Source organism: Phoca vitulina, unplaced genomic scaffold, assembly GCF_004348235.1.
Source record: "Phoca vitulina isolate PV1807 unplaced genomic scaffold, GSC_HSeal_1.0 scaffold15, whole genome shotgun sequence".
Taxonomy (NCBI): Eukaryota; Metazoa; Chordata; class Mammalia; order Carnivora; family Phocidae; genus Phoca; species Phoca vitulina.
In genome coordinates, this window is record NW_022589718.1 from 27,051,903 (window position 1) to 27,078,858 (window position 26,956).

The 26,956-nt window shown below is 39.9% G+C and overlaps 1 protein-coding gene across 3 annotated transcripts in view; it reads right to left on the reverse strand.

Annotated features, from left to right (window-relative positions):
• The window catches only part of TENM3 (teneurin transmembrane protein 3), a 2,501,300-nt gene that overhangs the window by 104,084 nt on the left and 2,370,260 nt on the right, over positions 1-26,956 (reverse strand). For all 3 annotated transcript variants that reach the window (XM_032413691.1, XM_032413693.1, XM_032413692.1), the window contains 6 exons: positions 15,241-15,455; positions 9,532-9,742; positions 8,990-9,091; positions 8,600-8,794; positions 7,216-7,416; positions 636-821 (listed from right to left, as the gene is read on the reverse strand). In XM_032413691.1, the coding sequence (XP_032269582.1) occupies positions 636-821; positions 7,216-7,416; positions 8,600-8,794; positions 8,990-9,091; positions 9,532-9,742; positions 15,241-15,455 (1,110 nt within the window). The remainder of the gene's footprint in view (positions 1-635; positions 822-7,215; positions 7,417-8,599; positions 8,795-8,989; positions 9,092-9,531; positions 9,743-15,240; positions 15,456-26,956) is intronic.

A 26,956-nucleotide genomic window follows, 5' to 3' on the forward strand; every position in this document is an offset into this window, starting at 1 on the left:
AACATCTTTTTTGAAAGACTCAAATATATCGACAGGTGCTAAGGTGTGTGGTGCTCGAATCTAGAGAAGCCAAAAAGGCCCCCTAGGTGGCATCTCTTTGAAAGTAAAAAATATTGCGGTTATGCAACGGCCCTATGGAACACCGAAAAATAATAGTCAGTGAAAGCGTCTGTTTAAGAAAGAAATGAAATCATCCTCGGGTGAGTCCATTTTTGTGGCCATCACAAAACAGTGAGTAAAAAATCCTTACACTTCCTGCTCGTGACATATGCGCGGGAAAAGAACCGAACTGCCTGTGCAACATGATGGTCTCACTTGAAAACACAATTCCCTTTTAAGAAAGACGAGTGAAAATTAATGAGAGGAAATCAGCTTTGTCCAAGCGGGGGTCAAACGGCCAGCAACCCGAGCCCTCCCCTCCCCGCGCCCCCCACCCCCCGGGATGCGCGCGCTGGGCGGCCGGGGGGCGGGGCCTGCCGCCGCCCCCCCCTGGGATGCGCGCGCTGGGCGGCCGGGGGGCGGGGCCTGCCGCCGCCCCTCCCCCGGGATGCGCGCGCTGGGCGGCCGGGGGCGGGGCCTGCCGCCGCCCCTCCCCCCCCGGATACGCGCGCCGGGCGGCCGGGGGCGGGGCCTACCGATGGTGCAGTGCTCGCCGTTCCAGCCCTGGCTGCATTCGCACTTGCCGTCCTTGCAAGTTCCATGCTCGGCGCAGCGCGGGTGGCAGGCCCTCTGACTGCAGGCGGCGCCGGTCCAGCCCTCTTCACAGCGACACGTGCCCCCCATGCACACTCCGTGCGAGCCGCAGTCCACCGAACAGATTTCTGCATTGAACAGAGGAAGCAGAGCACGAAGGGCAGGGCAGAGGGGGCGGGGGGGGGCGAGGGGAGTGAGAAGGGGCGTGAATCAGAAGGACTGCATCTTCAACTCAACAGAACCGTTTTGAAAAATAAAAAGTATTTATAGACTCAGTACATGTTAGCATCGACTCGTAAGAATTATACATGGTCAAAGTTTACTTTGTCAGTCATTTAATTTCAAATGCCGCTGTGATTGTGCATGAAATACACAAGAGAATTTTGTTGTAATTCCCTCTGTTTACACACACACACACACACACACACACAGGCGACTAATAAAACAACACATGATTCATAAGGAGAGGAAAATACACACGTAATTTATCTGAGAATATCTTTTGGCAGCCCAGGACACATGCACACATACAAACACACACATCAAGTTCATATAAAATTAATAAAATATTTCAGTGTCTAAGCATGTCCGGTATTTAACAGGAGTTGGGTTTCACCCTTATAGCAAGAATTGCAAAGGGGTTATTTCTACTCCTAATGTTTAAATTTCTAAACTACTCAGAAACTTTTAATTAAAAAGAATCTTTTGTAGTACCCACTTCGGCTTGCTTCTGACGCACACACATGCTGGTTAAATAAAAGAAATCGTTGTTTTTCCTATTCAGTAAATTCGTACTGTGGACAGATACACACCACAGTAGAAAACCAGTTTAAAAATATAAGTAACTACTGACTTTGTCATTGGAAAAAGTAGGTTTTTCAGGTACTCGAATGGACTAAAAGCACAAGTGACCAAAGGACTTCAAAACCCTAACAATAGGTTCGATCTTTAAAAAGAGTTCCGAAGGTATTTTATATTTTACTTTTTACATATAAAGTTAAATAAAATCAACTGCCTCTTTTTTCTACAATTGTAAGACCATTGCTTGGTTTCGGTTTCCTTGCAAAAAATAAAAACGCTGAACGATAAAAACCTGAAAGCATTTCTAACAAACAGAAGATGGACTGCAGCCTTGTTTTTACATGAAAAAACAGTAACTGTTTATGTAGTCACATGCTCCTGTTTTCCCTACTCACTGCCCAAGTAACATTTCTCAGACACCTTCATTCTGCCGCTCAGTCCTGCAGAATTTTAAACCCGGAATCAAGGCACTGTGAGAGTTGTAACATTTCTTATAAACAACAGCCAGGACTATTAACTGGAAGAGAGTGGTATATGTTTTTTCATGCCACATTTTCCATCTCGTTTGAATTAAATTTTTGATTAAGAGATCCAAGATGGTGATTAACTTCAGACGAACAGAACGTCAACTCAGCTCCAGAAGAGAGAGGTTTCTTTCTGAGGTACCCCTTTTATTCAATCTAATCAATTTTTCATTAGGGTGAAGGTGTTTATCAGCGTTTAGCACACTAGCTTTGAGCAAGGTGCGTCAATCTTTGTAATGAACTTATTAATTAGAGTTAATTTAATTGAAGTGGAATTGAAGGGCTAATTAATGGACAAACTGCTGATGAAGATAGAGGAAAGCTCTGTTGCTTTTAAACCTATAAACTTTCTGATGGAAATAATTCATTTCTTCTCTTTTAGCAGCTTAACCAAATGTTTCTGCAGGTGTAGAATCTACTCTTATTGAATTTGGATATCTGAAGGTCATTTTTACAACAACAAAAGAGGCAGCTGGTAAAGTGTTTTGCTTTGGGATTCAGTTAGGTAGAAATTCCCAATAATGCTGCTAATAAACTTTCCAGCCACAAATATAAGTCACCAACAGTGTTTTTGTAAACTTCAAATGACAGCTGTGAGACATGCAGATAAATTTCAGGCACATGAACCAGGATATTTTCACAGGGTGAGTATATGCATATTTGATATCTTTACTAATAATTCTAAGTAAGTTTTCTGTCTTTTTGCAGCTACTAGCAAAATTTAATAAAGTCTTTTTTTCCCTGTGCTTAATTGGTTTCTTCCAAAAAGACTACTGTATTCATTATTCAACTCTCTATATTGAGAGTTTAATATATGTTTTTCTGCTTTGCACTGGGTGTGTAAAGATGAATAGGATGAAGATCTTTGCCCACTATGTCTAAGTGTCATTTTGTTTACACGTAAATTTAGATTTTCAACTGGCAAAGTAATTATATTGGCATGAAAAATAATCAGTCTAATGTAAAATAATGATAGGTGATTTTGGCAGCCAGTTTAATTTTTTATTTAACATCTATACCTTTTTTTTTTTTTTTGCCATTCATGGCAATATCATTTTATGAAGAAGACTGAATTATCTTTTTAAATTTTATTTTATCTTTTAAATTTTTTTAAGTAATCTTTATATCCAACGGAGGGCTCAGACTCACAACCCCGAGATCAAGAGTTGCATACTCTATTGACTGAGCCAGCCAGGTGGCCCAAGGCTGAATTATCTTTTGAGCTACCGTATCAATTACAAAAATATCCTTTATAAAATAATTCAGGTAATGTATTAAATAACGTTATATGAAACAAAAAGGGCTGTTTCATTATTTCTTTCCTACTCTGATAATTGTGGGAGACAAATTAGAATGGCAATATTTCAAACCAGTATTATTTTACAGCTAGTATTATTATGCTTATTTTACTGATGAAGGCATAAGAGACCTGAACCAAGGAGCTTTACTATAAAAATAATTATATCTATAAACACTAATTGGATTTTTTTGGTGGGATGTATTTTTTAGTACAGAAGCCAGAAAGGGAAATAAAAACTCAACAGAAATAATTAAATGCCTATTCTGATGCTTGTGATGATAAAATACATTTTTAAGAACAGAGGACAAAACAAGTTAATGTGTTACTTAAATAATGCCTTGCACCTGTGCTTGGTAATGCTGGGTGGTGATGATTTCCAAGAACTCTTTGGTGGGGCATTCAAGGTCCTCTATAATCCCACCGCTCAGTTTTTGTTTTCACTCTCATTTGTCCTGTACATGTTATTTGCTCTATGGGTCATGAATTTTCTAACCAGTTTCTAGTTCTCCAAACTATGTGAATCAACTCGTATTTCTATGAAGCAGTAACAAACATAAACCTGTCTGCCTCCAAAAATGTATGGCCAAAAGCTGAGGGAGGTAGAGGAAAGGGAAGGAAGAGAGGGAAGGAGGGAGGGGATGAGGGAGGAGGCAGAGGATGAGGGAGGAGGGTGGGGAGGAAGAGAGGGAGGGAGACAGGGAGGAAGACAGGGAGATGGAGGAGGGAACGAAGCAGAGGGAGGAAGTTAGGGAGGAAGGAAGGGAGGGAGAGAAGAGGGAGGGGGAGAGGGGGAGGGAAAGAGAGAGGGAGGGAAGGAGACTGGGAGGAAGGAGGGAGGAGGGAAGGAGGGAAGGAAAAAGAAGGGAGGGGGAAGGATGGAGGGAAGGAGGGAAGAAGGGAAGGGGGAGGGAGGGGCAATGAGAGTGATTATGTAAGGAAGAAAGTGCATCACTTGTCCCTTTGTCCCTTTACCTAGAGTATCTACTTGGGGCTTCAACAGAAGTGTTTCATCAATATTACAACTTAGCCTATACAAGACTGTCTCTAGTGTGGGCTTCCAGGATTCAGTCTGTCGCCGGTGAAGAATGGCACACAAATCTGTCATGCTGATGATGATTCACGGGGTAGCAGTCATGTCATCCAAGTTTCTCAAGTGCCAGGAAAGAGTGATTTGTAAAAATTACTAGTCTTTTTTTTTTTCTTCTTAAAATAAGCATGTTAATTCACTGCTTAGCGGGATTTCTCTTGGGTTAATGCCATTAGGCTATACTAATAGATGAAATAATTTGCATTTCATAAATTTCACAATTGGAGGAACTGTAACCAAGCAGTACTTTCATGTGGAAGTACTCCTCTGAATCAATGGAGACAAACTGTAAAGGCTAAAATCGCCTTTAGGATTCTACCACCATAACTATGACTACCATCACCGTCACTATTAATGGATAATACTTATCAAGTACTTGCCATGTATAAGGCACTATTCTAAGTGCTTTTCACATATTAACTCATTTCCATCCTTATGACGATTGTATAAGGTAGTACTATTGTCGTCCCCATGTTACAGGGAAAGAAACTGAGGCACACAGAAGCATTTTAAATAGCTGATCGAATGCCATAGACCTAGGCCAACCCAAGACCTGAACCCAGGCTCCAGATTTCCTGCTCTTAACCACTCGGTTGCAAACAGGGCTTCAGGGAAGAAGGCAATCAGTGCGGATGGGATGAAGGATAGACAGCCCCCTTCCCTGAAGCCAAGGCTTACGCAGAATGTTTTTATTTACTCAACAGTGTTAACAAGGCCTGTCCTTTTGCATTCTCCTTTCCTCCCCTCCCCTCCTCTCCCTCTTCTGTTTCTCCTCCTCCTCCACTTTCCCATACAGAAGGCATCCTCTCCTCCGTGTCTCACCATCACCTACCCTGCATCCTGCCTCGCCGCTCACCCCTTCCCTGCCTTCTCCAGAGCCATTACCACTGCCCCATCCCACCCTGGTTGCAGACATTCAGCTCTTCGCACCAACTCCTGTGCTGTCTCTTCAGCAAGCTCTGTCTAGTCCTCCTTTAAAATGGCCCTCAGATTTATCCTTTTCATGTCTACAAACTCCAGAGGAATTCACGCTCTCAGCACTTCACACTCTGGGAAAGCTCTCAAACTTGCCTCCCAGCCATCAAATTCCGACTAGTCAGCCTCTCTGACACAGAATCAATTGGGGAGTTTGCACATCCTGTTCTCATCACACTGGTGGGCACACATCGTCATGACGAGTGGATTCTCCATTGTCTGAACCATCATTGCTAAGCTGCGTCCCTCAGAACTGGGTGCAACCCAACCTTTGCCTCCAAATACCTTTCCTTTCTTCCCCCCTTGTAGAGAACACTATTCTCACAGTTGTATCTTTGTCAATGGTAGTTGTCGTAGCAGTAAAAATCGTAGGGGTGGAGGTGGCAGCTATATTTGGAATTTATTCTGGACTAAGTGTTATACTAAGCACTTGATATACATTCATTCAAGCAATTCCCAAGGCATCTCTGTAAAGGATGTCTTGATTAAATCCATTTAACAGATGGGTAAACTAAAACATACAGTAGTCTGCCTAAGTTTACACAGCTGTTAAGTAGTAGAGGTTGGATATGAACCCAAGCATCTAATCTCAGGGTCTATGCTCTGAAGTACTTTCTCATCCTGTTCCCTGAGTCAGAAAATACCTCCTCCCATCCCCACACTAACTGCCATCTTTAAAAGAAGGCAACGTATGTGAATGAAACTCTCCTTGAAAACTTCCAATGTGCATCGAGGCTGGAGCATTCCTCTGAACGCTGGTTGTATTTACATATTATTCCATGTAATATGCAATAAAAGATTAAACTGGGATGTGTTGGTTTCTAAGTATTTCATGTGTGTTCAATCTCATCTCCCCAATTAAACTGTCATCTTCTAGATTAGAACAGCACCTTTCCAGACTGTGGGACTAATGTGGTCATGGAGTTAATTCATGGGATACAACCAGCATTAAAAAAAAAAATAGAATATACTTGGAAGAAAGTATCAGTGTGTACCACTTTGTAAAGCTTTGTTTCAGTTATGTGAGTGTATATGTATGCATAGTAGGTCACAATGTAAAACTATTTGAGGCTGTGGGTCACGGTCTGCCTTCGGCTCAGGTCATGATCCCAGGGTCCTGGGATCGAGCCCCGCATCGGGCTCCCTGCTCCACGGGAGGCCTGCTTCTCCCTCTCCCACTCCCCCTGCTTGTGTTCCCTCTCTCGCTGTATCTCTCTCTCTCTGTCAAATAAAAAAAAAAAAATTGAAAGCAAAAATTCGAAAGCCGCTATCCTAGAGGGTAAGAATTATTCATTATTCTTTATTCTTACGGGGCTCATCCATGCACAGAGCTGGCTGCTCAATAACGAACTGACTGAAAAAAAATTACTACCTGCCATTTTTATTACAATCATACTATCATAATTAAAAAAAAATCAGTGTCGGACCGTTTTGTACATCATAATATCTATATATGTATACTCTATTGTGATCCCATTTAGCCTTATGGTGGCAAATACTTTTTTAATTGAGGCTTCTCTGTTATGAGATAATGTGCATTTTTCAATCCCCAAGCTCTACACAGGCCTTGAGAGTTAGGAAGACAGAGTATTCTGCACAAATGAAATATTATTCCTTACCATGCTACCACAGGAGAAATTTTAATGACAAATTGACCTAGCCTACTCCTTCTTACAAGGCAACGGAATTTCATTACTTTTAACATTTATTTCTATAAATCATAACTTTAATAAAATCTATATTAAGTTTAATAAGTGTGTTTTTAAAATTAAAGTATCTTAATCTTTAGCTACACAATATTAAGCATGCAATCGCCCTGCACTTATGCACCTTACCATTTGAGCAGTCTGGGCCAGTCCAGTTAGGGTCACAGGTGCAGGACCCGCTCTCCTGAAGATACGTTCCATGACCAGAACACTGGTCTGGACACATGGTCTTCACTAGTTCACAATTGCTACCACCCCACCCTGGACTGCAGTGACATTCCCCGTGGATACAAACACCGTGATTGGAACATCCGGGGTCCAGACAGTCGGCTGGAGAGTAGAGAGAAAAGAGAACAATTTCACAATTAAATCTAGAAGATGTCACACATACACGTTGCACGCAGGATAAAGAATTAAATCCCAGTCTAATGTATATGAAAATTCTGGAGACTCAACTATTTACCTACTATTTTCAAGAACCTGTTTCTGGAAACGCAAAGAATCATACAATACAGCATTAAGGATCAAGCTATTCAGGTAATGGTGACTCTTGCAAGGATTTGGAATTTTCACGAATTGCACACACATAAGCTCCTGAGATTTCAGACTATTGCTCTCTGTTCTGCTTAATCAGACAGTAATAAGTATTGGCTTCTCTGTAACAAAATTGTATCAGCTGACCTAATCCATAACCACTGAATCCTGACAGCTGTATGGGACTCTCAAACTGTTTGAGAAATAAATGAGTTGCATACTCTCTATCCTTCTTAATTCACTTTAATGTGCTTTAGATGACGAGATTTAATTTAGCAATTTGACTCAATAAAACTTTACACTTGTAGGGTCAGTGGCCTGAAAATTTAATTCCAGAGACTTAATTGCATTACTTTCTGTGTGCAGATCAATAAAGTCAATTTGATTGAAGAACGGAAATGGTGTTTTTCTGCTTTTGGAAAAAACAATTCAACTGCACTTTACAGTATAGCATCTTGACTATCACCATTACATACAGTTATGCAACAAGCCCACGGCGTACTTTTTTCCACTAGTATATTACGCGATATATAGTACCTCTTTCTAGGGATGCCAAAATGCTAGACTTACAAGCTGGCATCAATGTGAAAAACTGTAAAAAAAAAAACAAACCCAAAAAACAAAACAACAACAACAACAAAAAACCCCAAACGAAACAAACCCAAAAAAGCAAAGATAACAAAACAACAAAACGAAACAACAGTCCACTGTTAGTTTCGAGACACAAATGTTTGCTTCCTTCCTCAGAGTGGAAAAAAAAAAAAAAAGATTCACAGGACTGAAAGCCGAGGGGCTCTCTGGCATTTGTGTTTTTTATTAGTTAAAATGTTAACAAAATGATGCATCTGTCTAAGCATGGAAATCAAAGTTACTTTCACGAGGAGGCACATGAAAAGATGCATCTGCCAAAGTGAAGATTAGAGAGATAATCTCTCTCTGAAGAGAAGCACAGACCTCTGCATACACTGGCACAGTTTACCTTCTTCACAATTTTCTCCTTTGTATCCCGAGTTGCAAGCGCAAGAGCCCATGATGCAGATCCCACGCCCCCCGCACTGCGGGTCAATGCACTGCGTGGTGGGCACGTCGCACTCGGTGCCCTTCCAGCCGCTGAAGCAGAGACAGCGGCCCTTGGAGTACTGCCCGTTGCCACTACACAACACGGGACAGGCTGCTGTGAAATAAAACACGACAGAGGGATTAACGGCCACGTTCTCAGGCGACAGCCCCAGAGCAAGGCGATGCGTCGCTGGAACAGGGAGTTTGCCGGTTTTCTCCCCTTTCCTTTCTTGTCTGGCTGGTTTTCGGCATTACTCGTGTTTCTACGGCTTATTTATACCGGCTTAAGAAAAGGCTCTAACTCGCATACCTCTGGAACAATCCGGACCTAAAAATCCCGGAAAACAATGGCAAGTTCCAGAAACACACTCTCCATTTCCATGGCAATTTCGGGGGCATTCCACCACAGACTCTGAAGAAAAGAGAGAGAAGGAACACTTATGGTCTGGCCTGCTTCTCGCACAAGGTAAACTGTGTCACTTTGATCGTTTTAGCTCTGCACGGAAGGAGTGATGGATGGCCCGCTCCATCACCAAAATTAAAATAAAAAGGATTCATTTGCATCAGATTATTCGAGTAGTAAAAAGCAAAGCACTGCCATCTCAAATGCAGATGTTTTTAAGTGTTTTCAAGATGCAGCGTCCTCCAAGATACTTGCAAAGAACAGGTTCTCCCAATGCTTCACGGTAGGTCACATATGCATAAATAAACGATTTAAAAATATGTCTCGTTTTACCTCAGGCTTTATCACCCTCGGAATCACTCCAAATTGGTGAAGACAACTGAGCTTCCATTCAACACACTGTTTAGGCTGCAGCCCGGGAAAAAGATGCTTTTGAAGACCATTCTTACCTATGACGATGGTATTAAAGGACACCTGCTCCGCATTTTTCCCGTCATTGTAAAAAGCCAGATGCCAGATTCCAGAATCCAAGTACTGGATAAAGCCAGCCTCGTGCAGACTGACGGATCTCGCCTGCCGCCCTGCTCTCTCGGGCTCCAGCAGGTTCCGCTGCTCTCTCGCAATCAACCTGCTGCCATCCAGGAGCTCGACAAAGTCATACTGGGGGCAGGACAAGTACAGATGTTTAGTGCTCAGCCACATTGCGGTTGTAGCTGCTTCTCACTTCATTCATTCATTCATTCATTCATTCATTGTTCCGACGTCTCCCCTCTGCTCTGATACAAAGTCAGTTTCCAGGGTTAGAGCTAAGCCTTGCAACTGATACAGAGTTTGATGAGTGCAAGGCCATGTGTGGATACAACCACGAGCCTGTAACATTTCAAACATGGCAACCTAATCCTAGACCAGGAGATCATCTCTTCGGGTCATCTCCTACTTAATCCCTGTGTGGTAACAACTATCACTGATAAGTACTCTGTGTCAGGATCATACTGAATCCTTGTGGCCACCCTTCTAGGATGGTGTTGATATTTCCACCGTAAAGATGGAAGAAACCAACCCTTGAGGAGCTTGAGGAGGGTTCGATACCTCATAAGCGGTGGAGTTGGTTTGTGAGAAAGCTCAGGTCTTTCCAACCACCCACCGTGCTCCTCTCTGTGACCCTGATGTTACCATCCCAGGCACCATGGAGAAATCCGTGGCTTTGTCCTCAGTTATGGTGAAACTAAAAACCGGTATCAAGACGCTGGTACATCTCTCATCGGAAGTCCAAAAAATTCAACAATGGATGGGTTCTGAAGGGATAACAGTAAGAGCAGCTACGCCCAATTATTATTATGAAGTCAACGTCATTAAGCTTAAGTTTTGGTTTAGTAAGATTAATCATGAACATTGGGTAGCTAGAAGAACTGGAGCATTTAAAGATAATTAGATAATTAAAAATATGGAGGGTGACTGGTAAGAGTAAAGTTCTGTAACCAGAGATAACGCAGTGAGTTTGAAAGACACTGCAAAGACTTTCCAACATGGTTTTAATAAACTTGTTGGATAAAAGTTCCTTAAACTTTGTTTGAGTTTTAAATCACTAAGTGATTCAGTTGCTTTAGACTCTTACCCAGTTTCACTTTATTCCTGAGGGTGAAAAATACACCACAGTGCAAAATATATAATGTTACAGCACTATCTACGTGAATTACCAATATTCTACTTTCTGATAGATTTCTGAAATGGAATTTCATCAGAGCTCTGTTTGAAGAGAAGTTTATTATATGAATCCCTTAATACAACCAAATTGGAATAAAATCAGCCGTTGGGATTCTGAGATTCATGATTAAATGTGTCGCCACTGTACTGATCAGACCTCTAACGTTACTACTGGACAGAATTTAGAATATCTAATTCAGTTACTCCAACATATTAAAATTTTTATTTAAATGTAAAAGCATTTTTTGTTATTTTTGTGTGTGTGTGTAGTAAAACTACCTCATGACATCACACAGCTGTGAGAAATACACACAAAAAGCCATAAGTTGGTTAGCATTCAATAACTTTTTTTCATTTCTATCTTACGAGGATGAAAATAATCACTGGCGTGGATATTTAACCTGCAAATTTTTCACTGGAATTGTATTCCAAAATTATCAGAGGAAAATGAATGCAGCACTTTCTAAAGGTGCCTGTATCTCAAATAAGCCATTCGTTTTCTCATCAGATTTAAATATTTATATTAGCATGGCAAGGAGGCAGGGAAAAGTTTCTTTTTATGGCTCCTTTGCATATAAACATTTTTCTCCTCTGACATTAAACTCAGTAGCTGAAAGATTGAAAGGGAGGAAATTTTGAGTTTTAACTGGTCTTTCAAGCTCATACTCATAGTCACCACCTTCATTCGCAGGAATCACCATTTGCATCACACCCTGAACAATAAAATGAGGTTGGAGTTGCTGGGCATGGAGGGGGGTGGTGGTGGGCGGGAGGCCACAGTTGCTGAGAATCTGCCTAGGCTCTTCTGTAGGGCATTTCACACATGCCTTCAGGAGGGTTATTCAAATACCTAAAGACAAGTCCTCTACTTAACACTAAGCCTATGTCTACAAAAAGTAAACAAATTATATGGAACAAAAACTTTTCATAACTGTTGTTCTCAGGGTGTAAAGTAAAAAGCAATCACTTATGAACAAACTTGGGCTACTGGCTTAACTCTGTAATACCTATTCATAAGATGGAGACATGGATTTTTTTTTTTTTTTTTTGTGAGGGCAAGTCTTAGGATCTTATGCTATTTTTAGGAAACATTCAGTCTCACCACTTCGGGGAAGTGATCATGAAACAAGGTTAGACTTGATAAAGCTATCCTACTGGTTCATTTCTGAGCAGTTAGATTATCCATATGCTCAACTTAATTCAGTTATTAAGAGGATGAGAACTAGGGCACCTGGGTGGCTCAGGTCATGATTTCAGGGTTCTGGAATCAGGCCCTGCATTGGGCTCCCTGCTCAGTAGGGAGCCTACTTCTCCCTCTCCCTCTGCCCCCTACTCATGCTTGCTCTCTTTCTCTCTCAAACAAATAAATAAATAAAATCTTTTAAAAAAAGGATGAGAACTCAGAATCTATGAATACTTAACTGTATTTCCTTTAAATATTGGAGAGAGAGAGAGTACAAGCAAGGGGAGGGGCAGAGTGAAAAGCAGACTCCGCACTGAGCAGGGAGCCCGATGAGGGACTCAATCCCAGGATCCTGAGATCATGACCTGAGCCGAAGGCAGATGCTTAACTGACTGAGCCACCCAGGTGTCCCATTAACTGTATTTTTAAATAAACTTTTTGGTGGTGGCATGGTCTTGCTGTAAATCATTGGCACATAGAGGAGGAAGAGATTTTAGGCATCATCTGATCCAACGATTTCATTTTCTGGACAAAAAGAGGCGCAGAGAAGTGAAGTGATTTTTCAAGGTCACAAGGTCAAAGAGTGGTAGGGGTGTATGCTTCCAGAACTCAGGTCTCCAGCTACCATTCTGAAACAGCCTTCATGCAAAAGTACTTAAATGATACAGCGTTAAATTAAAATGTACTTAAATGAGAAGCATTAAATTGCTTCTTTAGGCTTCTAACTGTCCAGGAGAATGAACTGGGCATCAGGGAGAAGAAAGTCAATTGATTCCTTGGCAACAATCAAATGGACAGTTTTATAAAGGGTCACAAAGACTTTTAAAACTCAAGTGACTATTCTGAATGGCTGGCCAATTTTAATTATTTCAGGTTGATTTATTTAATGTTCCCCAGAAATAGAGAAATGTTCAATTTGGGCTGCTTTATAGCATATTTCATGTTTAAACACTGAACTCAGAAATAGTTGTTTGCTCTGCTGATCTTGAATAAACCAGAGGAAGGAACCCTAATAACTGTGGAGCTTCAGAAAACGCGTAATCTGGTTAAACACATATATTGTGGTAGAAAGGAAAAGTGGATATTATGTATATTGTATTTAAATACCAGAAGAATTATGGGAAAACCTGAAACTGCACTTTTTATTTCCTAATCTCATATGGTATATATAACTTGGAAAAGAGTCAACCCTAAATCTTTAAATAAATCTTTAAAGTACACAACAATTTTCTTTTGAAATTATTTTCTGGAATTTATAGGTTCTATGCTCACTGTTGTGCTTATTAGCTTTGGAGGTATGTTTCTTCAGTTATGTATATGGTTCCAATGAAAAAATATATTTTTTTTCTATTTCACCAGACTATTGATATAAATGCAATCTCTCTGCTTTCAGTGAAGTTAGAGAGATCCACTTCCATTTAAGTCAATCTGGTTATTATATCATACTCTGTGTCGTCACCTACAGCATAAACTGGTGTCAAACATAACTGTAATAAAAAATTTAAATTGGACACTAGTACACAATGGGGAGTATTTATTTATTTTTTTTTTAAGATTTTTAAAATTTATTTAACAGGGAGGGAGAGAGAGAGAGAGAGAGCACAAGCAGGGGGAGTGGCAGGCAGAGGGAGAAGCAGGCTTCCCGCTGAGCAAGGAGCCTGATGCGGAACTCGATCCCAGGACCCTGGGATCATGCATGACCTGAGCAGAAGGCAGATGCTTAACCAACTGAGCCATGCAGGTGCCCCCACAATGGGGAGTATTTAATATGCAAGGATCAAAGGCATTTACTTTAATAATGTAGATATGAAAAAATGTTATCAGAAAAATGAATGTACCAAAGCATGACATTCAAAAATTTCATAGCTATGTAATTTATATATGCATATGAAACTTTCCCTGATCTACAGTGACATAAGAGAAAGCATGTTCAAAGTTTCTTACTCCTCTTTCTCTGAAGATACGATTCTTTTATTGATATATGATCAATTTTTCTTCATAACTTATATTCCTAGGTTATAGAAAAAGAATTTCTAACAAAATTACCTACTTTAAAGCATACATGAAAATCCTCCAGTACTCATCTCATAAATCAAATTAAAATCTGCATGAAATTCTATGGGTACATAAACTGGTTATCAAGTATAACTTTAGGTTCATCCAACTGTCAATGTTAATTAACCATCTATTACATTTGTGGAATTCCTGTGTTGACTAACATAATAGTTGACCCTAGGAAAGTCTGAGCTCCAAATTTATAGTAGGTAATTTAAATAATTTCTCTTAGACATAATGGGACCTCTTTTATTTTTTTATTTTTGAGATTTTATTTATTTATTTGAGAGAGAGAGAGAGAAAGAGAGAGCTGAAGCAGGGTGAGGGAGAGGCAGAGGGAGAGTGAGAAGCAGATTCCCTGCTAAGCAGGGAGCCTGACATGGGGCCCGATCCCAGGACCTTGAGATCATGACCCGAGTGGAAGGCAGATGCCCAACTGACTAAGCCACCCAGGCGCCCCAAAAATGGGACCTCTTTTAAACCACAATTTCCAACTTACATACCCTGATCCAGTATTAGATTATGAAAAAGCCTATAGAATTACTGATAGCAGCTCTCTGTGACTGTTACTGTGACATAATTTTCATGCAAGCAGATTGACTTTAAAGTTCCTTGAATGCATGACTGAAGGGTATTTGAATTGTTTTGAGTACCCCACTTAGATGATCACCCTTGGTTATATATGAAAGTTCTCTTGCCTCTTTGAGGAATTGTGGCTTGAGTTGATAAAAGTTCATGTCATCCTCTTTATGTTTATGTTCTCATAATTTCTTTACTAACAGTAAGTCTGGCATTAAGTAGAAAAAATACAATATATTTTCAACTCCATGAATACAATGTTTGAGATGAAAATACTATGCATCTATTACATGAAAGGAATAAGATCCTCTGAAATCCTCACAGAATCTTTGTAGAACACTTGGAAAATCCATGATGTTTTCCTAGGTGTTCAGATGATGTTTGATATTCGTTTAGTTACTCACAAATTTTAGTACATTTTAATCCATCAATAACGATTAATGCAAGTCAGGAAGAAAATGCCGTTCTTCTACAAATTCGAAAACCTCAAGTGTAACCTACATTCAAAATTCTTTTCACTGTAAAAGATCAATACGAAAGTGGTCCAACAGTTAAACAGCTGAACTTAAGAAACAGAATAACTTTAAAAATGCAAACTAGCAGTTTCCATTTTATTGACAATAAAGCCTACTTTTACCTGAGTATGGGAAGGTGGTAAGCCTTTTCGGCCATATACTCCAATCAATGCATCCTTCTGAAGAGAGATATTGAATTTAAGAAACTGTGGCTGATCAATAAAAAGCTGTGATCTCCAGAAGATCCCAGGAGGAACCTCTTGAATTGCTCTTCGGCCAATATCAAGTTCTCCAGAATCTATGGTGTTATTTTCTTGTGTAAATCCACCTAATTTTCCTGAATGGAAGAGATCCATCGAAAAACAATGAAAAAGTAAAACAACAACAACAACAACAACAACAACAACAAACAATACCCCCCAAAAGCCTCAAACAACAAAACAGCTTCCCTTTCAAAAAGTTCTTTTCACTAAATGCTCAGGCATTCCATCTTCTGATAAATGAAATGCTCTCATATAATTTTCACTTTAAAAGCTTTTTTGTGAGCTACTGTTGTTCAATGAATTCTGATTTAGCCTTTAAGATATTTAAGTAAAAATCCTTTGACTTCCCCCAAGGTATGCCTATTACTGAAACTCTTTTCACACCTACAGTCTTTCTTGATCACTTGAAATGCAATTATCTTACAAATATATGTCTTGTTATTTCTTGGGAGAGATTAAGTCTGTTACTAATCAGTCCTTCTAAATGTACCATAGCACTGCAAAGTGTAAATTAAGGCAGAATGGATTATGGAGATTTCTAAATCAATCTTTAAGCAAACAACAAAACCAATCAATGGCACAGATTCACGTAGTTCCCTCTGAACTCTACATTAGAATGAATAAGAACTCAGATGCTGGAAAGGAGGCAGAGAAGGGGGAGTGGGGACATTATGCCAGGGAGGGAAGGAGGAGTAAGTTCAAATTCTCACAAAGATATTCAAGTAGGCTGCCATAACCTTTTTCTTTTGACCCTGACCTCAAATTCACTCACAGCCTCACCAAGCATACCTGCATTACCCCTTTCAATGACCTTCAACCAAGGAACACAACCTCTCTCCTCCCTGAGTCTCTGCCACCTCCTGGTTTTAGGAAACATATCCAAGACTCCTATTTTTGGGTATGGTTTTCCCCTCCTTCCCTCTTTGCTAAGGTTCTTTCTCAGCGGTCTGAAAGGGCACGTGATAGAGGAGGTTTTACAATTTGTGTTAAATAGAAATAAAACCACATTGTCTTTTATTCAGAAAAGGCCCAGGAAGGCTGAGGGACAGGATGAAACTGGAAAATTATCCTCTATCCATTCAAACTATTTAAAGTCACAAAGATGACTTACTACGATTTTTCTTTTAAAAAATATTAATCTGAATATTCATTCAAGTATTACATAATATTACATAATATCTATTACATAATAGCCTCCAGAGGAGTTGTCAACTCAGACTTGTGAACTATCTTACTTTAATGATAGAAGGAGAGAGTCTTCTATGAAAAGTTATTAGTTTAACACTGAGTCCATTTTTGAGCATTTACCAGGGACACAGGACTACAGGTGATAGAAATATAAACCAAAGAACAGAATCTTAGAGATTATATGAGTATCTAACCTGGCTTCCATGGTTTCTGCCATCAAGCAACTAATTATGTGGTTGGGAAGACAACACCGTGAACCTAATGAACTAATGACAATCTAAAACCATATACAGTTAGGTCATATGATAATATAAAAACTCAGATGCTGAAGGAAGGTGATATCACTGTAGGCTGGTGGTTGAAAGATTTCACAGAAGTGTTAAAGTCTGAGGTAAACTTTGAAGGACAGGTAGGGTACAGTTTTTGAGTTGGAGTAAACATTCTGATTAAAAATATGGGAGCGTAGGGGTGCCTCGGTGGCTCAGTCAGTTAAGTGTCCGACTCTTGATTTCAGCTCAGGTCATGATCTCGGGGTGGTGAGATCAAGCCCCACGTCAGGCTCTGTGCTCAGCAGGGAGGCTGCTTGAGATTCTCTCTCTCTCTCTCTCTCCTTCTCCCTCTGCCCCTCCCCCATTTCTCTCTCTCTCGCAAATAAATAAATATTTAAAAAAAACCATGGACGTGTAATCGGATATGTGTTACAGTGATGGTGAACAGAGAGATCCGTTTGGCTAGAAAGGAAGTTAAGAAAACTGGTTTTGGAGTCAAACTGGGTTTGAATCCGGCTCTGTCAATAACTGGCTGTGTGCTCTTAAGGAAGATATTAAATATCTGGTTCTAAACCTCATCTGTAAAATGGGGGTGATAATAATGCAATCGCAGAACTATTGTAAGAATTACATAAGGCATTATACATAAAGCATTTGGCTGTCAGTATATACTGAGATGGTAACAGGTTTGTCATGGGAGTAACGGAAGATACGGCTAGAAAGGGAGAATGAGATCAGCTTGTGGAAGGCCCCGAATGCCAGCTTAAAGAGTTTGGTCTCCAAAATGAACAGACATTTCTCCAAAGGCATCCAGATGGCCAACAGACACATGAAAAGATGCTCAACATCACATACCATCAGGGAAATGCAAATCAAAACTACAATGCCTCAAAGTTGTCAGACTGGCTAAAATCGACAATGCTAGAAACAACAGATGTTGGCGAGGATTTGGAGAAGAAGGTGCCCTGTGCACTGTGGGTGGGAATGCAAACTGGTGTAGCCACTGTGGAAAACAGTATGGAGGTTCCTCAAAAAGTTAAAAATAAAACCATACTATGATCCAGTAATCACACTACTATTTACCCAAAGAATACAAAAACATAATTCAAAGGGATACATGCACCCCTACGTTCACTGCAGCCAAGTTATGGAAGTGGTCCAAGTGTCCATTGACAGATGAATGGATAAAGAAGATGTGGTATATATACACAATGGAATTATTAATCAGCCATAAAAATAATGACATCTTGCCATTTACAATGATGTGGATGGAGCTAGAGAGTATAATGCTAAGTGAAATAAGTCAGTCAGAGAAAGACAAATACCATATGATTTCACTCATATGTGAAATTTAAGAAACAAAACAAGTGAGTAGGGTTGAAAAAGAAAGAGAGAGAGGGAAACAAACCAAGAAACAGACTCTTAACTACAGAGAACAAACTGATGGTTACCTGAGGGGAGGTGGGTGGGGGATGGGTGAAATAGGTGATGGGGATTAAGGGGGGGCACTTGTGATGAGCACAGGGTGATGTATGGAAGTGATGATTCACTATATTGTACTCCTGAAACTCATATTACGCTGTATGCTAGAATTGAAATAAAAACTTAAAAAATCGATACTTGAAGTTGACTTAATATGGGTAAATTGTACTTCAGTGCCATAAAAGCACTTACTTTTCCTATGTTGTGTGGTGTATGCATGTGTGTGTGTGTGTGTGTGTGGGCACATGCACACACACGTGTTTATAATCAGGAGAAACAGAATTCCGGATTACTAAGGTAAGTGTCTTGTGATCACAGATGAGTATGGCAGATATCCAAGTTATGCCCACTGGGGTCTAGAATAATTCACAATAAATTCACGCTTATAGATAAATGTGAAGTTTGAGGGAGAGTATATTACTTGTAAATGCTGGGGATTGTCTTCTACCTGGCCTACCATAACCTACAATGACAAGTGAACCTTTGGTTGCAAAGGAATTATAAGGTAAAGGAAGACCATCTGGCTAAAGGTGAAATGAAGTCATATTCAAGGACATTAAAGGCATACAGTAGTCCTGTTTATCCCTGGTTTCACTTTCTGTTGTTTAAGTTACCTGCTGTCAACTGTGGTCGGAAGGCAGATGATCCTCCTTCTGACGTATCCTCAGAAGGCTAATAGGAGCCTCACACTACATCACAATGCCTACATCATTCACCTCACTTCATCTCTCCACAGAGGCATTTTACCCCACCCCATATTACCACAGAAAGAAGGGTGAGTAAGGAGAGTAAGATATTCTGAGAGAGAGAGACCACATTCGCATAACTTTTATTTTACTGTATTGTAACTGTTCTTTTTTATGGTTAGTTATTGTTAACTTCTTATTGCACCTAATTTATAAATTAAACTTTATCATGGGTATGTACGCATAGGAAAAAACACAGTACATAGAAAGTTTGGTAGGATCCATGGTTTAGGCATCCACTGGGGGTCTTCGGACACATGCTCTTGCAGGTAAGGGGGTCTACCATAGTGAGAAGCCTGGAAGTAGAGACACAAGACAGGATATGGTTGCCAGAACCCAGGTATGAGGCAGGAGGGGGCTGTACAAGAAAGCTTAACAAAAAGTCATTATTTCCAGTCCCACCTCCTCTTTTTCTCTTGATGTCCATAACCATGGCAGTGATTAACACGTCAGCTACCGGGTCTGTTTTTCTTTAACTAATAATTTAGTAATATGATATGCTCTAGGGAATAAAAATTAAAAACTGGGTTATAGTAATCCTTGTAATTTTTTTTATGTATCAGCTCACAGATTATAAACTACATCATTCACTGAAATATCAAATATTTATTTACGATAGTAATACATATTCATTCTAGCGAAATTAGAACATAGAGCTAAATACAAAGATAAAAACATATAATCTGACCACCCAGAGATTATGTTCATTTCCTCTCTAATCAGACATCATTCTTTATTCATAGAAAATTTTAAATACCTGAGGCCAAATTTTACTTTACATTTTGGATGTTCCTCTGCACTTAGCACCTACATATGTCGTAAGTTAGCTTTTTTTCTTTTTAAAGATTTTATTTATTTATTTGAGAGAGAGAGAGACAGCATGAGAGGGGAGAGGATCAGAGGGAGAAGCAGGCTCCCCGCCAAGCCGGGAGCCTGATGTGGGACTCGATCCCAGGACTCCGGGATCATGACCTGAGCCGAAGGCAGACGCTTAACCATCTGAACCACCCAGGCGCCCCTCCCCCCTTTTTTTGTTTTGGAGAGGGAGGAAGAAAGTGGGGAGAGAGAGAATCTTAAGCAGGCTCCACACTCAGCGCGGAGGACACGGGACTTGATCTCACAAACCTGAGATCATGACCTGAGCTGAAATCAAGAGTCAGTTGCTTAACCAACTGAGCCACCCAGGGGCCCCCATAAATTAGTTTTTAATGAAAAGATTCAAGAGGGCGGAAAGAGAAATGGAACTAACTTTACTGAAAGCCTATGATATGTCAGGTAGTTTCACCTATTTTATCTGTTTTGAATTTCAAAAAAAACTCCATGAGATTGATATTATTTTGAGATGAAGAGACTAAGGCTCAGAGAAGTAAATTATTTGCCCAAAGTGAGTGGTAGAGTCAAGATTCAAAGTGAGGTCTGCAAAACTCCAAAACTATGTGTCTTACATAGTCATCAGTAAAATCTTCATTTTTTTATTAAAAAAAATTTTATTTTAAATTACTAAGTTTTGAGTGTGTCTAATTCATATAAAATCAGATGTGGTAAAACCCATCGAACCACACTAGAGAATCTGCTTGGCTTTCAATTTTAGGATATACAGTTATAGGTTTTTCTATACTTATTTTTTTAAAAGATTTTATTTATTTATTTGAGTGCGAGAGAGAGAGCAAGCGCACTAATGAGCGGGGTGGGGGGAGGGTTAGAGGGAGAGGGAGAAGCAGGCTCCCCGCTGAGCAGGGAGCCTGACACGGGGCTCGATCCTAGGACCCTGAGGTCACCACCCGAGCTGAAGGCAGAAGCTTAACCAACTGAGCCACCCAGGTGCCCCTATACTTATTTTTATTAGAAGAAATGACCAGTTCTTATGAAATAAAAACTGCCATGGATAGTATAACATGATATTCCTTGAGTAATAATTTATACTAAATTCCTAACAGGTTTTTGTCTTTTGGTTGACTTCCACATGAAACTATTTTTAAAATACTGAATAAAGTAGTAGTCCTTTTTCCCACGAAGATTGGTTTGTATACGTGTCATATTTAAATATGGAAATGGCTCATATTTGGACTCATTCGTCAAGTTCGTACATCACTAAGGCTATCATCATACTTTATTAATAAGTTCTATTGTTACTTTCCAAGGCTTATGTGATTTAATCTACTCAATGGTGTTGATCCTATGCAGTGCTGCTATAAAGCGTTTTTAGCAGCTTTAATAGCATACCTGTGCTTTGAATGCTCATAAGCATAAAATGGTGCTCATCACAGAATTTTTTTTCCCCCAACCATCATCTTGGCCCAAGCATTAGCTGTGGAAATAGTAATCAAGTTGTGACTTGCAGGGTTTCAGGTTTTGCTTTGTTGCTTTCTCTATATACTGATTTCAAGGGGTTAAGATTTTTCTCACAGAAATGATATGTGTGTGTACCATTGTGTCAATATGTGTGTTTACTTAACCAATTAGTCCCACAGCAATTAAACAGGTGGCTCTTTTTCACAAAGAAGGTTCTTTCATTTGTAAAACAAAAGAACGAAGGTTGATTGGATGTGCTTGAATGGGGGCAATAGTAGTTGAGATAATTGTTTTCTTGTCTCCCTGTAATGAAAAAGACTGACTAATCATAACATCACAGCATCTCAGAGTTCAAGTGCCCATGGAAGTCATTTACTCCAGGAGTCTTTAAGTAAGAGGACCCATAGACCTAGGTATGAAGACTATGTGAAGACTTCTTTTCCCTTCCTTCCTTCCTTCCTTCCTTCCTTCCTTCCTTCCTTCCTTCCTTCCTTCCTTCCTTCCGTTCCTTCCCTCCCTCCCTCCCTCCCTCCCTCCCTCCATACTTTTTTTGGGAAGATTTTCAATGAGAAAAGGAGTAGTCTGCTTTAAGGAAAGTAATTTCTAGAACCTCAATAATTTCCATATGTAGACTCTCTTTACAACAGAAGGGCATACCTCTCACATATTCAGAATCTTACTATGACACACTGTCTTGAGCATAAAGCTTCTAATGTGGGGCACCTGGGTGGCTCGGTCGTTAAGCGTCTGCCTTCGGCTCAGGTCATGATCCCAGGGTCCTGGGATCAAGCCCTGCATCCGGCTCCCTGCTCCGCAGGAAGCCTGCCTCTCCCTCTCCCACTCCCCCTGTTTGTGTTCCCTCTCTCGCTGTGTCTCTGTCAAATAAATAAATAAAACCTTTAAAAAAAAATAAAGCTTCTAATGTGCCAAACAAAGGCAAAATTTAAAGTATTTTTGTCAGTGAAGCCTCCTTTATTTGAGACACCATAAAAAAACCCAAGTTAGGGCTTCAGTGTTTTTCCCTGTCTTGCATGTATTTCTATCAAGGCCAAAGTGTGGCATTAAGAACTGGAATATTGGGCGCCTGGGTGGCTCACTTGGTTAAGCAACTGCCTTCGGCTCAGATCATGATTCTGGAGTCCCGGGATCGAGTCCCGCATCGGGCTCCCTGCTCGGCGGGGGGTCTGCTTCTCCCTCTGACCCTTCCCCTCTCATGCTCTCTGTCTCCCATTCTTTCTCTCAGATAAATAAATAAAATCTTAAAAAAAAAAAAAGAACTGGAATATTTAAGACTGTTGTTAGGTTTTGAAGTCTGATACATCAAGAAGGAGAGAGAACAAGTTTATTTGGTGACCTCATCATCCATCCCAACCACTGGCAGAGAATGCTCTTCACTGGCAGAAAAATTTCATGACTATGAAGACAACATCCATGAGGTAAGAAATATTAAGGCAGTGATGCCTTATTCGATCCAACTGCCAAACTCATGACAAGGATCTGTGCTCTGTCTCTCTACTACCGCCTTAGAGTAGGAATTCAGAACTGTGATGATTGTGACAAAATGTATTATTACTTTATTTGAACTGAAGAAGTAAGTCAGACTTTTTCTGACAGAAAGTTTCACTTTAATGAGTCCTAGCTCTGCCAGTAAATTATATAGTATTTCTCATAAAGTAAATGAGCCAATTAGAGGTATTTAAAGCATATGCTACAACAAAAGCATTCAAAAGATGTTATAATAAAAAAGGTGAATTAAAATGAACAGAAGTTGGGGCGCCTGGATGGCTCAGTTGGTTAAGCATCTGCCTTCTGCTGGGGTCATGATCTCCTTGCTCAGCGGGGAACCTTCTTCTCCCTCTCCCTCTGCTGCTCCCCCTGCTTGTGCTCTCTCTCTCTCTGTCAAAAAAGTGAATAAAATCTTAAAAAAATAAAATAAAATGAACAGAACTCCCATTTTCCATGCCATTCTGTGTATACCAGATTAAACACAGCCACTAAATAAAAGAGTAACAGGCACAATTAGTAGTGTTTTGCTAAGCCTTGGGAATGCTTTTTATGGGTATACTTCACAGAAGCTGAGAAATGGGTGGATTTGGGAGACTGGGTAACAAATATTTTTGAAAGCAGGTATTTGTCACTTCTGTTCTTTCCATATGACTGACAAAGAAATGTGATGGAGCCGACAGCTTGTAGACCGCTAAACACACCTTTTAGAAATAGATCACAACGTGATTCTTGACATATGACTAATAAGGATTTCAAATAGTCGAACGGCATCACTCTAAAAAAACCCTTTCCTTCCCATCTGCTTATTTTGTAGCAAGACTTCTTATATTTATATTTATAAAAAAGAAGAAATCCAGGAATAAAATTGATAGTGAATCACCTTCCTTTGCTTCTGTAATAGATAACATCCACCCATGACTACATGAACTCTTTGGAAAAGTCCCCATTCATCTCATTCAGAGAGGTATCGGTTTGCTTTTTATATTTAATAGTTATAAAAACAGTTCACATAGTTATATAATAATTAGGTTGATTTTAGTCAAATGTGTATAACTAATAATTATAAGCACAAAATTCCATACAAAAGAAAACAGGTTTTTAAAATATTTATAAGTCTTACGGTTGCAGGAAATACGTTTTAATTTAAATGTGTATTCCTATTTTGTCTTCAGGTGCAAGAACTAAATAGTTTGAAGATCATGTATCTAGTCTAGCTTTTCCTCTGAAATAGGACTCTCACTTTAAAGTGCCCATCCACTTCTATTTGCTTCCAATTGTTACGCCATTTAGAATGAATTTATTTTGGGGGGCGTGGGTGGCTCAGTCGGTTAAGCATCTGCCTTCAGCTCAGGTCATGATCCCAGGGTCCTGGGATCGAGTCCCATGTCAGGTTCCCTGCTCAGCGGGGAGCCTGCTCCTCCTTCTCCCTCTCCCCTCCCCGCCAAACATGCTCTCTCTCTCTCAAATAGATAAAATCTTAAAAAAAAGAATGAATTTATTTTGAATTGAAGTCTTACAATGTGTCTTTTCTAAAAGGTAGATGCAGACCTGACCTCTCATTATAATCAAGTGATGTAGCGGGACATGGCTGACTTTACTTAAATCCACTGAGCCAGCAGCTTAGGTTAGTGTAACATTCTTGCTAAAGCCTCCAGTGTGAATGTCAGGGGACCGTAGTTGTGTGAAGGCGCTTTGTCTTTCTAAATTCTGCACTACTGCTTTTCAAGTCCTGGCTCTTCTCTCATTTGGCCAAGTCAAGTGTGGTCATTCCTGTTAGCGTTTTCAAATGCTCTTTATTGGTTGGCACCACACCTGGAAGTCAGTGAGCCATTGACACAGTTTGATAAACTTGTAAATACTCGAGCAACCTTTTCCTCTGAAGCTCATCAGTCCTCCCAGATAAAAGCCTGGACACAGATGTCTTTCATCATGTCCTGAATTCCAGAACACTTTGGCTTCAGAGGAAATAAAAGGAGGGACAGTTCTGGTGCTCTCTATCCTCCCTCACTGAGATCACTCCATCCTTAAGCCCCCGGAGCCTGAACTTGGGAATGATCATAGGAAATGGGAAGGTTGTTTGTAGGCTTTACTAAGAGAAAGAGGAGGAAAAATGGAGGAAAAAATAGACAGGGCAGCAGAGCGCCCTGTAGTTATTCTAAACTCAAAGCGTGTAGGTTAGGAATCAAACTAATTAAAGCCTTCACAGTAAGAGTGAGGTCTACCATGTCTTCAAACACAACAGGGTATCATCTTGAAGATTTTTTTCCAACGTGTCCTGTTGCGTCTGAATGTGGGAACCACTAGCAGTCTTTTTACTTAATAACTGTGAATTTCCCTTTCATCAGTAAGTATGTGTCAAAACAGTCTCAACGTCTTAAAACACGGTTCTTCAGAGTGTGAACACATAAAGAGACCACATCCCCAAAGCTATTGTTACTCCTCTCCCTCTTAGGTGATTCCCCGTTTATAGGAAAACGCATCGAGAAAATTTTTTCAGTAAAATTGGCATTTTTCAGATACTGCATTAACCATGCGTTGAACTTTGAGATATTGTATAAATAATAATTTACCCAACCCTAGATGTTATAAGGACAAAATGGAACACTTAAATCAGACTGGTAACTAGGAGGTTTGGTATCTGTCTGAAAATTATTTTGTGACATCAGAAAAAACAGAGATGCAAAATACTCTTTTGCCATTCCGTATCAGGAAACTGCTGCCTGCATATGTGAGTAAACAAGCCCATAATTATTAAAATGGAAAGGCAGAAAAGACATCCAACTGTAGAAGTCTAACTCAGTTGTTGAGGAGGGTGAATGACGATATCATTTGAAGTCCCACAGAGGCACTAATAATTAAGATGTCAGGAAGCAAGGGTAGGCATTTACAATCAATAGCCCACCCTCCACTTCTATGACTTAACCTTGGATTCACACCCTGACTTTGAGATCTCTAAGAGAACATATCTTTTTTTTTTTAGATTTTTATTTATTTATTTAACAGAGAGAGAGAGCGAGCGAGAGAGGGAACACAAGCAGGGGGAGTGGGAGAGGAAGAAGCAGGCTTCCCGCCGAGCAGGGAGCCCGATTACGGGGCTCGATGCCAGCATGCTGGCATCATGACCCAAGCAGAAGACAGACGCCCAAGGACCGAGCCACCCAGGCACCCCAGAACATATCTTTTTATAAACAACCACATGCCACAACTTAACATTGTGGACACAGAGTGTGACATCACAAGCGAAGTGAATTAAAACATAACTACCTTGCGAACATAGTTTAATGAACAAAATAAATACAGCACCTAATTAAGGAACTATTGCACATGGTAACACAAGTGTATAAACAATATTGAATAAAACACAAGGCACCTGCAGCTCTGTTAGCCCATTTCTTCAAATCATAGTCAATCTTTAACTTCTATAAAATTTGATTCTCTGAAATTGTCCAGTATTTGAGGATATTCATACATGATGAACAATAATGTAAAGTTTAAAAGCACTGGAATTATTTTGTTCAAACAGGATGAATCATATATATATGTATATATACATACACACATATATATGTAGTTTTTAAACTCGTACTCAAACAAAAGGAGTTGAAAAATTTTTTGTTCATACCTAATTGACATAAAACATTATACTAGTTTCAGAAGTACAATAAAATGACCTGACATTTGTATACAATGTGAAGTAATCACCATAGTGAGTCTTGTTATTTTTTAACATTAACAATTATGTAATTAATATAATTACAACTTTTTTCTTGTGATGAGAACTTTTAAGATCTACTCTCTTAGTGAGGGAAACAAACCATAAGAGACTCTTAATGATAGAGGATAGAGAACAAACTGAGGGTTGATGGAGGGAGGTGGGTGGGGGATGGGCTAGATGGGGGATGGGCATTAAGGAGGGCACTGTGATGAGCACCAGGTGTTGTATGTAAATGATGAATCACTGAACTGTACTCCAGAAACCAATATTGCGCTGTATGTTCACTAACTAAAATAAAAAAAAAAAGATCTACTCTCTTAGCAACTTTCAAATATCCAATACAGTATTATTAACTATGATCACCATGCTGTACATTA